Source organism: Pieris rapae, chromosome 2, assembly GCF_905147795.1.
Source record: "Pieris rapae chromosome 2, ilPieRapa1.1, whole genome shotgun sequence".
Lineage (NCBI taxonomy): Eukaryota > Metazoa > Arthropoda > Insecta > Lepidoptera > Pieridae > Pieris > Pieris rapae.
This window is the reverse complement of record NC_059510.1, coordinates 8,032,731-8,050,538: the sequence shown is the minus strand read 5'-3', so window position 1 is coordinate 8,050,538 and position 17,808 is coordinate 8,032,731. Positions and strand designations below refer to the sequence as shown.

At 34.4% G+C, this 17,808-nt stretch overlaps 1 protein-coding gene across 3 annotated transcripts in view; it reads right to left on the bottom strand.

Moving 5' to 3' along the window:
- Nucleotides 1-4,725: 4,725 nt before the first annotated feature.
- LOC111002879 (mushroom body large-type Kenyon cell-specific protein 1) overlaps nt 4,726-17,808 on the bottom strand; it is a 145,852-nt gene continuing 132,769 nt past the window's right edge. For all 3 annotated transcript variants that reach the window (XM_022273149.2, XM_022273150.2, XM_022273151.2), the window contains 2 exons: nt 16,501-16,635; nt 4,726-9,612 (listed from right to left, as the gene is read on the bottom strand). In XM_022273149.2, coding sequence (XP_022128841.1) covers nt 8,283-9,612; nt 16,501-16,635 — 1,465 coding nt within the window. In that variant the 3' untranslated portion in view covers nt 4,726-8,282. The remainder of the gene's footprint in view (nt 9,613-16,500; nt 16,636-17,808) is intronic.

The window sequence follows — 17,808 nt, the reverse complement described above, 5'->3', positions numbered from 1 at the left end:
TGTCAGGGTGACAAGACTAAAACAAAAATTTCCCAATCTAAGTATAACAACTTCCTATGTCTGAAACTGATATAAAATATTTTTTTTTAATATTTTAACATAATTTACTTATAAAAGCAAAATTCACTTGACTTAAAAATATTTTTTTTTTATAGTTAATGAATTCAAACTTCAAAATATATAATTGTCAGCTTGTCTGATACCAACACTTCCTTTACGTTTTATTAGAACAGCAACATTTCATTAAATATTGGACATTTAATGTCATTATCTCTGACAATAGACTCCCATAAGTTGACAACAACGAAACTTAGATGAATAACAACAACGTATCACTTCCAATATGTATCAAAACATAAACACTAAATTGACAACTAAAATAGGAATTATTATTTTATAATTTTGATACTTTATCCCTATGATCAAATAACCAACACAGTCTGATGTTTATGACATCTAGTGATAAATTTTGGAACTACGACCAATTTAATATAAAATATTATTATCTTTTTACATTGCCGGAGGAAGTCGTACAAACTGCCACGGCACAAATGTCGGGGGAGTAATCATAGATGGCGTATGTTGTACAAATTTTAAACGTTACCCTATTTCATGTTTATCGGAAACTAGGGTCATAAAAAGATCGGCTATGTTTTTGATGTTGCTTGCTTGCTTTATCTAGGAAGATGTACTTATATTTTTAAATTATTACTCATGAAACTACGAATACTATTAAAATAATTGCAAATAATTCGATTCAGACTCTACTTTTTATGTACATTTACTGTTTTACGTTTCATATTTGTATAATCTTTAGAATAATCTGTTAGTCTAAAAGGAGATGATTTAAAAAATACAGAAAAGAAAATTTAATTAGATTAAAAGGCAAGGTTGTTTTCTAACTGGCTAGATACAAAAAAAAATATTTTTCTCTCCCTCATCATTTTCATTATTAGCACATCCATTAGGAGGTGGAAATTCTAAGTCGAAGAAAACATCTCTTTGTTTTTTATTTAACGAAAAATGTTTTATAAAAGAAAACGGACGATCACAAAAATTACAGCGTGTTTTCTTTTGTTTGGAATTAGTTTTTACTTCGGTGCTTCCCTAGTCACGTCATTGTTACAAGTAGAAAATTGTTATTGGCACTATGAAAATTACTGTAATTAAAAGAGTTTGACATCCTAACAATTACTAATTACTCACACTCTCACATTCGCTCTTGCACTTCTATGACAATCGATTTTATAACAGCGACAAGTATAAAATATAATATTTCCTATGTTAAGGTATATGTATATATAAATATAATATATCTATAAAAAAAACACCTATTCTTCATACAATCGTCAAACTTAATACAAAAACTAGATTTCACAACAAACAAAATACAAATCAAATAAAGCTTTTATCGTGCTCAAGAACATCACAACAAACCCAATATATTGGAAGAAACTGTATAGCTATAGTACATTCTACCCTAAGCAAAAAAAAAAGAAAACGTCCAGAAACCGCCAATTTCCCGCGCCAGTACCGAATTGGCGGGCTGTCCCCCCACGAATGCAGCTGCGTATCCAAGGTCAGTGTTGAGTGCATTGCCCAAAGTGCACGAAACTAACGCACACAAACGTACGTGTGCGCACACGCGAGCCAGAATTACTTGCGCGTGTGTGCTACCATAAAAAGTAACCGAATTGCGCGGCAAAGATTAATAGTTTTTTCAATCAGATCACTTCCCTATATAATTATGAGATTTATTACTGTTTTAAAACAAAACACACTATGATGGCTGATAATTGAAATCTGAACATCACGAGAATAAAATAAAAACTTATTCCTATCTTACATTAAATCCCTTTATATATGAACTTCTGACGTGCCACGAATTAATCTAAGTCTTAATTTTTTTATGAATTACCATCGGAATTAAAATCTAGTTATATTATGCAACTAACGTAACATTTCTTCCTCTAAAGATACTTTCATCGATTGTCCCCTCTGTCTCTACATAATCTCTGCCCTTGAAAATAAAACAATAAATGCAGTCCCGAATTGCACACATACATACCACAAGTAAGTCAAGAGTAAGGTCATGGTTACGCTTTTGACATTCGGCCGTTTTCGGTTTCGTTCGCTGCGTCTGGGCATGTTTTCTTTTTGTAGTGTTTTTATTATGTACTTTAGGGGCAGAGTTAGAAGTGACACACCTACATTATTTCTAATTGGTTAGATTTATATATATCCCATTGATGAAATAAATATATTATCAGTGAATTCTGTTTCGTTTTATTTTATTGCTTTTTGAATTGGAAATTATTTCTAAAACAAATATGTCCAGGTTTGTAGTAACCATAGACTATAGAGAAAGGAAATCCACTTTGACCTTTGATTTCAACATTTATCTATTGTCAATTATGTACCTGTAAGTCAATGTGCACTTTAAGAGTATTTATATATAATTATCGTATTTATTTATGAAAATTTCATATGCTACACGACATTTGAAGTATTCTTTTTCGGTTGACTAATGATTCCAGCTGCGTCTTATTTGTTATCTATTATCTTCTTTTCTTTATAATAACGACATCGAAAAGATTACTCATATTTGGTCGTAAAACCGATAGTCAGCCGATGACGTTGTTGTTAAGTACCTAAATTTTTTGGTCAGTATAACCGGTGTGTTGTTATAGACGATGGTCATCGTTATCTGTTTGACTGTATTTCCTATTACCATAAACAAAAGTCCTTGAATAGTGCGTGCATAAGTAATGTATATATTTATTATTTTTTTTAAACTAACCTTTCTTTTACAACAATGGCATTAGTATCTATAATATACTTATGTTAAGGAAATAATATTAAGAAAGTACAAATTTGTTATTTACTATTAACATTTTATTGTAATAATATTGCTTTTATGAATTATAAAAACGATTTAATTGATATTCGTTTTGTTTTTTATACAAGGTGGAAGCGAAAATGAAATCCGTAGAAGAACCCAGATGACCAAAGAGGCATTGATAAACCTGTTAAACAGATTTTTAACATTGATAAAAATGTTCTAAGGAAATCCCTAAAAATAAAGACGAAATTGGTTATTTTATATTTGATTTTCATTTATAGCGCTGAGTCCTGGACAATACGGACAACCGAAAGGAGAAAAATGGATGCTAAGGAAACACACGTGTCCAAATACGTCGGGTACAAGTTAAAAGTCGTCTTTCGACACTTTTTTCATCTTCACTGGCAAGGGCACCAGAACTCGAGTCGAATCACCATCACCCAGGCGCAGTAGTTTGCTGAAGACAGGGAGAGTGGAGGAAGATGTGAGGCGCCACTAATTCGTCTTTCAGAAATAAAGAGTGCGACTGAAAAGATTCCTTTTGAAATTAATTAAATTGATAAATTAAATTAGCATTTAAAAATTATTATGAATGTACTTAGAACAAGAGTTTTTATAACTTTCTATCTAATTTCATGACTCAGATTGATTTTCATGTACCAAAATCTATTTTTTGGAAGTTTAGCAGTTTAGTCACTTACACAGTATAAAAATCTGTCTTATATATTCTAAATACCAACTAATTTTAAGTAACGATACGGTGTTATCTTTTCGACAAAGCTTGTTTTAAAACGTCGTATGGCGATTGATTTGATTTGTTTTGGTTTGGATCACGAATAATCCTTTTTTTCCTTATACAATAAGAATAAAAAAATCATATATTGTCGAGTTTAGTGTTTCGCTTTTTACTCTCGACAAATATATCCACAAAATTAAGGCCGGTTCAAGACGGGTTTTGGCGGCATTCGTGGATCACGTGCGCCATTTTGAATTTTAACATTTGTGTTCTTTTTTTAAAACCTCAGCCTTGAACGCAAGTGGCACCGCCCGGAGCTACGAAAATTTAAAAACGAAATTATTCCAATACTTTGTAGTTTGTGGTTATCTGTTTTTGTTTTTTTGTACGCAATGACAGTTGGCCGATGTGCTGTCAAATTATCGCGTAACTTTTGTCATAACATTTCATTTTCATTCAAAACTGGGTTTTGGGGTTAACAAATAATAGATGGAAGTTTAAATGATCATTAACGAGATCTTGCGGCTTCTGTAAAAAACTTATGGGTATACTAATACATATTATTTTATTCAGATATAGGTAATTAAGGTGCATATAACTTGAATTATGTTTCTTTATTTCAACTTCAATAGAGCGGAGAAGTTTTACTATGGTAAAATCAGGTTTAAATTAAAAGCGGGTAAAAAAAATAGGTTTTTATATAAGTACTGATTCTGACTCTCTAAATTACGAAAAAAGATAAAAAATCTCTACGGATATTTTTTTGACTACGTTGTTATAGAAATTAAAAAGGTTTTAAGAGGCATGAAAAGTAATTATTTGCGTGGGAAATGTCGTAGTTTTTGTTTTGTATAAATGACGTATTATCAAAACATCTTAATTTTATGTATATCCTCGGTAATTTTCCTATGTCTAGGTATGTCTAAGATTTGTTGTAACTATGCTCTGCAGGACCATTTCCCACGTGAATATTTTTTTCAATTCGAATTAACAGTTTCAGTTAAGCTCCAACGAATAAACAAACTTTACCTACTTTCCGCTTTGTAATATTTGTAGATATCATTGTAATTAAAGAATTTTATAAAGGCGTAATTTGACTTTTGACATGGAACGGAGGTAAACCACAAAACAAATAAAACAAAACACATCAACAAATGAAAGAAATTTATTGTATACAGGTTTAAACATCCTTGCACATTCGTACCTGCCTAACCAGCCATTTCATTAAGATTATAACGTAAAATATAAACGTCTTAAGGTAGGTATTACATAATATTAATATGAAAAAACATTTCTCCACTTCGAAATTACAAGATACATTATACGTAAAAAAAGCATACACATGTGTGTACAATTCCACATTCAAATCAATTTTTGCGTCGCCTAGCGACGGTTTTTGGACGTCAATACAATTTAAAAAAAAACGTCAGTCGAATAAGCTTAGCTTTCCAAAGACCTCTAAAAATTTGACTAGAATACAATTTTATGCCAATCACATTTTTCTGCCAATTCGTAGAAATGAAAACCACTGTTTACTGAGGAAGTATAATATAAATAGCGATAAAACAATAAAAAAATTAACAAAGACGTAATGTATATTGAAAATAATATTTAATTAAAACTTGTTAATCAAACAACAATAATAATTTGATCTTAGTTTCCCAAACATTTCCAGTTTAATTGGTCCATTGCGTAACTCATTTATCGCATTAAGAGAAATTCCTCAGCAATGTGATGTGATCCAAGCGTCTAAATAAATACCTTGAAAATATGAATTTACACTATAGGTTCAATAAAGTTAACATTATATTTAATATGTCTAAAATTAAATGCTTTGTGTTGTACATAATTTTTAAACGTAGTTACACGTCCCGTTGCAAAACCCTCTCGCACGATTATTCTATGTATAAAGTATTGTAATACAATATTTTTTGTTTAAAATTAATTGTCTAGAAATACATATAAATGGAAAACAATTAGTGAAGCTTATAATTAGAAAAGAACGTAACTTACGCCATTCTGCAACCAGAGATTGCCAACATCTGCGGTTGAAAAATGACATCTATTTACAAGGTACAGTCACACAAACAAACAACATGTGTTTACGAATGCTTAAGAGCTGGCAATGTCTTTTAAGTTGAAGGATCTTCGTTGCGACTTAGGACCAAGTTTGCGTCTGCAAATTGTCACTTCACGAACGAAGGTCTCTTAAAATGCATATATTAGTATAAGATTGCACACAGACACCACCTCACCTCTATCAATTAAATTTGAATAAAAAATGCATCTTCCTTTCATTGTCTTTTGTTCCTGGAGCGTAGGCTCCTAGACTAAACCTATTCCTTATTGAATTTATGAAAAAAATTAACAAAATAAACTTCTACCGCCCAACTCTTAATCAAATGTTACGTTATAACTAAAATTCTTAACTATGTGGAAAATGAACAATATACAATAAAAACGATTCACTATTAACCCAGTGACCTCTAGGATATTTGGAATGACCAATTATGATGGATTGTTGTGGGTTGGCGTTGATCACTGTTAATAACATTGTAAGGCGGCGTTTATTTGTACAATGTACAGACAGACCCGCGCTAAGCACTAGGCATTTTTCTAGTTCATATCAGTCGCAACTCTCTTTACTCGCGAAGGCGAACCTGCACAAAACAATTACATATAACATCTCAATATAATTATATAATATAAGGTTATTTAGAAATAAAGCCACTTAAAAATTAACTAACGTTACAAAATAAGATTAAACAACATAATGATTTGTTCCCGATGCACGAAAATAATTAAAAAATCTATTAACATTCTAAACGGAATGTCTGTTTTAATCTACATTCTCTTTGCAATGTGTCCCTTCCTATTTCTGTACAAATCTTATACAAAATAACATTCTAGGCTAATAACAAATGTCTAGCGTCGCACATTATTGGAATTCGAAATTTAAAAATGGAACAGCATAAAAACGGCCATCTACTTCCGGTTTCGGCGATGATTTCGCGCCATTTTCGCGCAATTTTTATTCAAACATTTTCGTGAAATGCGGTCTGGTGGAATTGTAATAAACGATAAATGCAAATGACGGTTGTTCATTTCTTACAAAAAAGGGTAGTCAGAAACAAAAGGGGTTGATAAACATGCTTTCGACTAGTAAAATTTTGAATATAAAAATTTCTTGTTATTTTCCTACAGAGCCTTGTTCGACATCTCGGCATTGGATATGTATGGCGATTCGGATATTTGGCGTCCCACATTAAAATAATAACTTCGTCCCCTCTAAAGAAAACCTAGTCTATGTCGAAATGTCGATTACAAACTCCTTATTCTATTTTTACAATCGTGGTCAAGAAAAATGTACGACAATAATTTTTAACTTGTATATAATATATGTATAATTTAGTTACATACACAATACAAAGATTTCTTAATTTTGTTGAGGCTCACATTTACACATAACTTACATAAGTAGTCGTATGATAATTTATATCCAAATATTATTTACCTAATTTATCTCGGGAGAGCGTATACATTTCACATTTCATACCTCCATAATATACTTTCGATTGAACACCAAAAAATGTCACAAATTTGAAGATATCAATTTTTTTGAGATTTTTGCGCTAATTTTTAAAGTTGACAAGAATATATTAATGATTATTCATATTTTTGTATAGTCGATAAAACATTTAAAACTTGGACCATGAAAAATAAGAATATATCTCCTTAAGATACGATAATAGTACATAAAATATATATATAAGTTCACTAGTATGTATTTATGTACGCGTATTGATACGACGCAAACCGCATTCGTAATACCTAAATATCACATTCAGTAATATGGAAATCCACGTGCTAGCTTAGACACAGTTAAAATTACTATTTTTTACAAAATAATAATTGCACATAAGTCCGAACTTAGCTTTCTCGAAGCTCACAAAAGTACGTCTGTCCCTCTCGTACCGATACGAGCCCGTTGGATAGAGAGAGATAGTGTGACCGTTCCCGCCATAGCTAATAATTTCATTCAATATATTACCTATCTAATTATAAAAACACCGCACAAAATCTGCGATTTAATTTACTTAATAACATTTACACTCATAGCTAGCTTTATAATTAATTTGTTACATGATTTATTACTTAAAAATATTTAAATAGTTGATTTCATAACATTAACTTTTGGTTGTCTTTACTTAAAACAATTTCAAAAATCGAGGTTTTTGGATTTGGGTGAATTTTGGACAACCTGTCTTCGTGACACGCAGTGTTATTCTGATCGTTAAGATTTCACAAATAAAACAAATGCAAATAACCAGGCCGGCCTGACGATTATAAATAATAGTCGGGCGTAGCAATCGCAAGTAGTCAGAATAACACTGCGCGCCACACATCCTCGCCCGAAGACCTATCCGTCTCGGGCGTCTGTCTAACACTATTTAATTGTGATATTGCATTAGTAAAGCTGTGTTATATTGAACTGGTTGTGACTTTAGGTAACTATTGTGATATTTGGTGATACATGTGAACGCCGGGCGGGGGGAAGCGGAACTACTAACGCATAAATGCACAAACTAATCCCGTAAAAAAAACTTTATTGTCACTACAACAGTGGAGTAGTATACGCGGGCGCCGCGAGACGGCTACGGAATGTACTTTACATTACTATCACAAGCGGTGAGGCGACGGCGGCTAGGCGGAGTGTGGCGGCGCGGCGGGAGGAGCGGCGGGCGATGGCGCACGCGGCGGTGTCGGCGTGCCGTTGCGCGGTCGCAGCTTGTCGGCGCGTAGCCGCTGCACCGCCTCGCGCATCTCAGCCGCCAACGCCAGGTCGGAGTCCAGGCGAGGGCGCCGGGCCGCCGGCTCGTCGTCCACCTCTCCAGCCAGTCGCCGCGCGAGGCTCGGTGCCTCCGCACGCGGCTCCGCCGTCAGCCGCTGCAGCAGTGCTGCACCCGGCCGTGCCTCTAGGCTCGACCGGATGATGCCCTCGAGGAACCCGTTGGCCGGTGGGGCCTCGCCGTGTAGTCGCCGCATCATATGCGACGTGTAGAGGTCGGACGCGGGCGGCGCAAACCGTGCTCCCGCCCAGAACGGGTAGTTGGCCGGATAGCCCGGCGCCTCAGGGCCGTTCAGTCCGTTCGTGAATGGCTTCGTCGGTTTAGGGGGCGGTTTAGGTGGCTGCGGCTTCGTTTCCTGCGGCGGCTTAGGCTCCCTCTTGCGGGGCCGCATCAGATGCCGCTCTTTGACTTTGTATTCTAGAGTGGAATGAGGTACACCGTAGTAGGAGCCAGCCCGATGCACGGACATCTCGCCCCGCTGGACCGCCTTTACCGCCTCAACGAGGCTGTCACGATCGTAGTTTCTGTATTTACCTCGTTTTGGTCTCGTGCCTTTGCCACCTTGGGCGGGCTGACCGTTATTTGTCGCTTTGGAGTTGCTGGGTACAGCATAATTTCTTTGATTATCCGGTGGCGTTTTTATGACCGAGACGTGTCGATCGGGCGCCCTCATGTAAGACATGTCAGGCTGAAGCGGCCTATCCAGAGGCTGTTGGAACTTTTGGCATATGCTCTTAGCTATGACGTCGCTCATAGACGTGAATAAGTGTTGTGAAGCCGCGGGTGGGTCGGCGTAGACGGAAGCCGGAAGTAGCAAAGGTGATGGGTGATTTAGGGACGACTGTGGAGGTAATATCGGCGTGATGGGCGTCACAGGTGTCGTGACGGATGTGGCTGGTGATGGGCTCTTATCCTCTGGAGGAGGAAAGGAGGGAATTTTGAGGATTACAGATGAAGGCGTGTCTGGCTTCTCGGGGTCACTATCCTCGGACTCAGGCGCTTCTGGAGTAAGGCCATGTTTGTTGACCTTGTTTCGTAGCGTGGACCGTGGGATGCCGTAAAGTGCTGCGGCCCTGCGCGTGCCCAATCCAGATTGGATATCCCTCAATGCAGATTGAAGATCATCTTCGGTGTAGTTCCGCCGAGTGCTATTGCTTTTGCCCTCAAGAACAGCTCGTTTTAATCTGTAACAAAAAAAGTAATTTGTAATTCAAATATGCTCTAAATTGGAGTGCGCTGTAACGTTGAAATTTCAAATAATTCCAACCTAGTTTCAAAATCTTTGTTAATACCACGAAAGTGACAAAATGACGCATCATAATATGACAAAGCGACGATGTTTGAATATGTGTATTTGCTTAATTCAGTTGTAACACATACGTGTTGATTAAATTCAAAACAAAAAGAATCCAGGAGGTAAATGAATCATAAACTATATGGGTCAACAGCTGGTCAACGCTCGGCAATCTCTCATTTTAAAACATAATTCAATATTTCAAAACATTCCCTGTTAAACCGAGATAACGCGAAATGCGAAATATTTACTTGTCCACCCGATAACGGTCTACTATGAATGCATCTTTATCTTTTCCATTCGTCTTTTATTTCCGATTTGATCCCCATCGAAATTGAACACTGAACCTCGATTATACGGTATAAATTCGTTCGCTTTAAATCGACAGTCTTCGGTTTCATCTTGCATTTTACTTTCTTATTTTTCGCCACCGTTGACACGGAATATCGGACCTTATTATAATGTATTTGGGTCATTTTTTCCCTTGTCGCTGTCGCTTGTGCAGTGAGGATACAAGGTCGATGCACCGTCGACTATCACTGGATTTTTATTTGTTTTGGCGAGTCATACGACCCACATCGCGGTCCCCGAATGAATTTATTCAAGTATCGATTTGATATTGCGCATAATATCGAAGCTGAAATCGAGACGTCTTCATTTGATTCCAGATTCTTTGAGATGAATTTAGTTGTCTTATAACGAGGGGCCGTGGTCCGTTGATGCATGTAACGTAATGATGCCTTTGTGCCCTTGTTGATGGATGAGTAATTTTATGAATTCTATTATACTAGAAAATTCAAAAGGAACTCAAAGAAGATACATGATGTATGAATAACATTCAATTCAACTTTAAATTACTTCGAAACGTTAATATTTCAGAAACGTTTAAAAAATATATAATAAGTGGCAAACGAGCCTGCGGGACGCCCAAAAAGGGCAGACATCTCAGCCCATAGAAACCCATTATTAGTGAGTGAGTTGCCGGCCTTTAAGGGAGGAGTACGCTTGATTTTTTAATATGTAGTTGGAGGGGTCTCAGGAAAGACCCCCACCGGAAGTCGATTCCACAGTTCGCTAGTTCGCTGAAGAAAATGCCTTGTGATACGGACTGTGGAAGACTTCCAGCCATCCAGGTGATGTTGGTGAAATTTGGAATTCATACGAACTTTTGTTTATTTCAGCATTGTAATAGAACTGTAGGTACTACTAACTTATACTGACTATAATATCAGTAATCACACAGTAAAACATTTTTTTCGATATTTTATAATATGTAGTTAAATTTGAAAATATATTTTTATATCCCAACAATGAAGAATGGCAAGAAAATTCAGAATTTCCGTGACACCCCATTTCTTGTGAAGGCGAGAAAATTTTTTACGTGCCTCGTCAAGAGGGCCATTGTTAGTTCATAGTTCATACTTGTGTCTTGTAATGTCTAGTTTTGTCACGCGATTAACCAACTGTCAAGAAACTGGAAGGTGTTATGATTATTTATATGGTGCTAGGCATTAAAAAAGTTTAATTTCTTCCCGTCACAGTTTTTCTATCTACAGTAAGATTTATTATTAAAATTAATTAGTCTTAATACACTGTAATGATTTTAGGTGCAAAAAGATTTTGTTGTAAACGATCCGTAATATAGGTATAGCATGTATCAAAGGTTTTTGCGAGAAAAAAATAAACAAAAGAGAATTTTAAAGAGATGCTTTAGTAATGAAACACTAAACTTTTGGAACAAAAAATTATAAAGTTATTTCAGCATACATTTCGAGTACTTGAAAATAAATCTTAGAAAAACAGAATTAATCAAAATAAATAACCCGTCCATATGATAAGCAATTTCTTTCGTCATCCATTACAGGCCAATGACACGGCACCGGTTCTTTCACTCAATATTCACTTGAAATCATCTTTGATGTTTTATGAATATTCTTAAAGATCTTTGAACTGTGTGCCGCCATTTTTAAAACCTAGGTTAACAACACGTTGCTTCAACTGGTCAACAGAGCGGTCCTTGGATCGATTCCTTGGTCAAATAAAATTTGCATTGGTAAATGTTTAGTGAAATTTTAGTCCACCGAAGATTTAAACACAATAATCATTTTTAACAGACTATTTTAAAATGTTGTCGACGTGTTTTATATTGGCGATTAAAAAGAGTGGCGGAGAGTTTATTGCCAGTTCTTATCTTTCTTTCTACGCCCTTGATTTGACAACTGGCAGTAAATGTAATAAGAAGCATTTCAATACATTAAATTTCTTTTTTTTTTTACGTTCATAAGTGTACATTATGTTACCAACATGAATAAATGATTTTGAATTGAATTGAATTGTGAAAAGTGACAGATTTTCAATTTAATTGATATATATAAGTTTGATTTATATCTTTAATGTTTATCGTTAATCCAAATTTACATAAACATACATATATTAGAGAACCTATGAAGGAAAATACTAATTGTAAAGTTTGTTAGTATTATTTATATTCAGCATAGGTACTAAATCGAAAGAATAAATTAATTAAACCAAAGTTGTACTGAAAACACAATTAACGTTGCTTAATTAGTATAGTCTTTGGATATTATGATTAAATAAAAACATTATCAATTATATCCAGACTAATATTAGTAAGATCTTTTTTTTGACTACGTAAAAACATTCGCATTAAAGCGATTCAAAACACTCACCGCCTCATAACGCCTCAATTTACGTGATGTTATTTCTCGTAACAACTTTCCCCCCACCCCCTACTTTTGGCGAAAAGCCTTGCATCCGTGCCAATTTCCCTACATACGTTCCGATGTTTTTGATAACGATGCATTTTATGCGATTTCATAAAAATATGCAATGTTTATTAATATTCAGAGAAATTTTGTACTACACCTACGTATATGATATTTAATATGAACAGTGCTTTTGGCCTGATAAAGAGCCACCTAGAATTGGAACAGTTTGAAGAAAATTTCGTGTATTTGAGTCTGAAAGAGATCTGTTGTCGGATTAGGAGCCGCCTATGGTTTGGTTATGTTAACACTGTTACGTCATAGTTTGAAAATCTTGATACTTAATATAAAAAAAATGATATGACGCATCGTAAATTATATAAGTCCAGATAACTGCAAAGAAGAGCCTCTACTATTTGTTGGAGTGCTTGTGTGTTATTAGTGTTACCTGAGAATAGATAAGTAAAATAATGTTTATAATTTAAACAAATTACATGGTTTTTTGGTTTTTAAACTTTATTCTATAGATCTATAGTTGCAATATTTGTAAATATGTCAGCACGTCTAAATATATATCTCAATAATAACTCAATTATTTGCTGCATTGCTTTTTATAACACCATTTTATCGGTCTTTATATATAACTATCAAATCAATGTATACAAAATATTACTATTTAATTAAATTTATAATAGGACTATTTTAAAAGAGTTAGTATGGAGGTTCTTGCTCATCCTCCATATGAAACTACCTTTTTAAAGGGGGCAATTAGAGTAATTTAAAAAAAAAAAAAAAAATTTGTAATTTTGACAAAGTGCCTTAATAATAATTTGATTATAAACGGAAAATTAATGCTAACTAATCAACGATTTCAACCTGCATAACTTTACTCCATCTCCTACTAAAAATGTATATACATTAAACAAATGAAATTAGTTACTGATAAGATACGAATGGACGTTGAATTATTTTTTCTCTTTCTATCATAGCGTTGGCAATACTTTTTAATTTTCCTTTAAAAATATTCGTGCGTCCAGCAGGTTGATGAACCTCATCAGTTTCATAGTTTAATGGGTACATTCACAGGGCATTGTTTGTGCGATCCGGGTGCAATGTTTCAATAGGAAACGACATGGTGAATTTAAGACTGGATCACACTGAGCCAAAGATGGCAAAAAACGTATAATAAGATCTAGTGTATTACACTGTAGATTTCAAAAAAGGGGATTAATTCAAAATTGGAACAAACGGAAAGTTTGAAATGACAAGTGATATGTCAACGTTCCAATTTTAATCTGACATCGCATATGCTAGAGGTATGAGCGAGATGTAACGGAGACAAAGATATACATGTGTGAGGATGGGGGAACTAAAGAACCAGACGCAGCCAGTTGAAATATATATTTATATATCTACTCATAACATTTACACAATTACACAAACGTAAACAATCGAAGAGAAAACAAAAGACAAACGTGGCTCATGCCATAGATATTGTCAGAAAACTGTCAAAGGTAATAGAAAACTGTAACAGTGTATGCAAGATTATATAAATCATACACTGTATTGTTCTGTTTATAAACTGAAGCCGAAATGCCATATCAGCACTTCCGCTTACTAAATGAATTATAAAAGGCTCAGTGTATAAGAAGCCTTAGTAAATAATGTTCAATATGAGTTGCGTATAATGTAGTTGACCGTGTCAAATTCGTATCGTTTCACCGACAAGTTTGTTGGTTCAATTATTTCTTGCATTGTAGCATAGGTCAAATACCTTACAATTTAAATTAATACTTGATACGTCTACACGGTACAAAGTCTGATTTTTAATACTTATAAAAAGAAAATAATGAGTCTAATCTTCTTAAAGGATTCGAATAATATTTCTCCCTTATCTTTTTCTAATAATTTTATAAAATGTCACATAATTGAACACTTAAACGGTTTTGCGTTCAACCTTCAGGTTTTATGCCATGAAAATGACATTTTTTTTACTGTATAGATGTATCGGTTTAGTTTCCCTTAATAAAAAAATAAAATAGATATTCACAGCCGTACACAATTTGTATTAGACACAAGTATAACATGCTTACATAATTTAACTTACGCGGGAATAAAACCCTAGTTTGAGAGTTGAATATTTGGTGGCTTCAGCGTCCGACTCTCATTTTAAAGGTCAGAGGTTCGAACCCCTGTTGTGCACCAATGGACTTTCTTACTATGCGGGCATTTAACATTCGATACACAAGCGTTAATTTTTTTAAATTTATTGTTTATTTCGGAAAACAAGGTTCCATATCTATGTTGGTAATTACAACTTAATAACTTAAATCTAAGTGTTAGTAGGTTTACATTATATTCATAGTAAATGAGAACAGTTTAGACAAAAATTCAACGGCGTGTGTCAGGCACAGAAAGCTGATCACCAACTTGCCTAGTAGATTGACACGATCATGAAACAGATACAGAGATCTGAAGGCCAGACTTGAAAAGTTTGTAGCGCCATAAATTTATTTATTAATAATGAATAACAGTTGATAATTGCAACCATTTTGAAAAACAAATTGCTATATTTCCCTAGGCATTCGAATATTTTAACACCTATTCAAGTTAAATGGATTACATTAAGTATGACCTTAATGCAAATGCTATCGTTCTGTCGATCTCCTAATTTTATTTCCAACATTCAAGGTTTATAGTAAATTGATTATGTGGGTGCTGTTAGTACTAGTTTTTGTACTTTTGCTTTTAGTTGACCTGCTTTGGGAGATGTGAAAATTGTTTACAAATTATAAAGTAAGCACAGCCTGGTATTGAACGTTTGAACGATGTATAAAAAAATATGTTAATTCGTTATAAGTAGGTACATATGTATTACAATGTAAAAGATGTGGGAAGCCTTTTAAGTAAAAAATTATGTCTTCCAAACCTGGGATACGTAACGACTACGGCAAAAAATCTATCAATCATCAGTCCTGGTTCACATTCACATTCTTTAGGGTTGACAGTGTCTTGAATTTCATGCAGCAAAATTGCTTTTAAAGGTTCTGCAACTAGACATAAGTTAGACGATATATACGAGCCATAGGCTTCTAAGCGAATTCTTAGACATATACAAGGACACTTTGATGTTAAAAAAGTTAGCTCACATACGATATTCGATATCAAGATAATTCAAGCACTCTCGTTAGGTGTCAAAGAAAATCGATCTTAAAAATATACCGTTTGATCGACTATAACCACTCGAGTCGTGACCGCGCCTTTAATACAGATAACTATCACACTTGATAGTTTTAGGTTAAGTGATTCAAATTGCTTCATTATTTTATTTCGCCGTAACATTGCCATATTACATAACGATGATCAAGAAAAACTTATACATAATAAAAAAGAATGTATAGTTAATAGAGAAAGACTAGCTACGTTAAGATTTCCTGTCCGAGGCTAGTTAGTCCATTTAACGTATTAAATACTTGATACTTAAAAGCTTGATATAATAAATTATACATAATGATTTTAAGCCACAATGGAAGGCTATATAAATTTTTGGGTTCACATAACTATAGATTACGCTCTTCCGAAAACTATATCCTTGAAATCCCATCTCATAACTCCTCCTTTCATGGAATTCACTTCCCGTCACTATTCGCTTAGCTCCTTCTCTATCTTCCTTTAAATCTCTGCTGTATAAACATTACCTGTCCACGTCATATCCCTAACTTGCGTACTAACTGACGTGAGACCGATCTTGAATTGGATTATCATGATTCATGTGCAATTTTTACTTTTTGATTTTTTTTTCTCTAGATTAAGGTTCTATAGATTAATATAAATACATTTTGTTTTTTATATAACTTCTGGTTATTCACTTCTTGCACTCATCATTTTTTTATTTATTGTTTTCTTTTCTTACTAGGGTTGCCTGGAAGAGATCGCTTGTTAGCGATAAGGCCGCCCGTTGCATCCCTTGTAATTTATATATATTGTGTTATTTGTGTTTCTTTCTAGCAACGAAGTGTGAATAAATAAATATATACCTAGGCTAGGCTTACCTCGCATTATCCTGTCCTTTGTTTTCCGGCGGTGGTGTGCCGCTGGTGCTGGAAGTAGACTTGGCGCTTAAGTCCAGGGGTTGCTCCGCTATGGTGGGAGAGGCGCTTCCTGCACCCACCTTCTCTGCGTCTAGCCTAGAACGTAATATTATCACATCAAAGTACGTCTTTGAATTCTATAAATTAATTTTCGTATAAGCATGTAAGTAACACTTATTATGTCAAATGACATACCAAATATTTTATGAAACTCAAACACAACATCTTTCACTGAAATTCTTAGCACCAAGCATTTAATTCCTTCCATGAAAATTTGTTAAAAGTTCGTACTTAATATCGCAATCAAAAAATATTACTGATTTCATCGTTATATTCTCTTAAGTATAAGTTTATAAAATGTTTAAAATTCAAATTAATTGAAGTATAATATTTCAAGAGCCCCAAAGCCCAATTAGTAGCCAATTTCCCATAAATGAAAAACGCAAGCATCGTAAGGTTAAGAATTAAAAATTTCCGACTTTCTAATATCTCTTGAGAAACGATTATTTATCTATAAGGAACCTCACCTCTCATCACAATTAATAGAAAACATTATTACTATTTCATTTGCTTTACCGATGTTTTAACTGGCTTTTAGGTATCGGTTGGCTCTAACGATTTTTGTACGCCAACGACTATCGCACATAATGAGGATTCCACATAAACCAACTCATGGTGTCTTGAGACGAAGTTAGAATCACTGACCTATGCGTGGTCTCACTTCATACTTTTTTTTATGCGATATTTAGTCAAACCGAAATAATATTCTCTAGATATCGAATATCGTGACACGGAGATTTTGATGATTATTGACTACGTGTTTTATTAGTTAATTAAACGGTTTAAAAATAAATCAGTGGCGCTACAATCTCTTTAGGTCTTAGCCTCAGATTTTTGAATCTGTTTCATGATCATTTTTAATCTAATAGGCAAGTAGGTTATCAGCCTCCAGTGCCTGACACACGTCATCGACTTTTTGGGTCTAATACATATCGGTTTCCTAACGATGTTTTCCTTCACCGTTCGAGCAAATGTTAAATACGCACATAGAAAGAAACTCCATTGGTGCACAGTCCAGGATCGAACCTACGACCTCAGGTATGAGAGTCGCACGCTGAAGCCACTAGGCCAACACTGCTGAAACGGTTTATATACATATGTATATAGAAACTGTATTTTATGAAGATGCTAGTATAAATAAAAAAGAGCAGGAATATTAGTTTTCCATAAACTTTGTTTACTGATTAAATTTCTCGTCGAATTGATAAC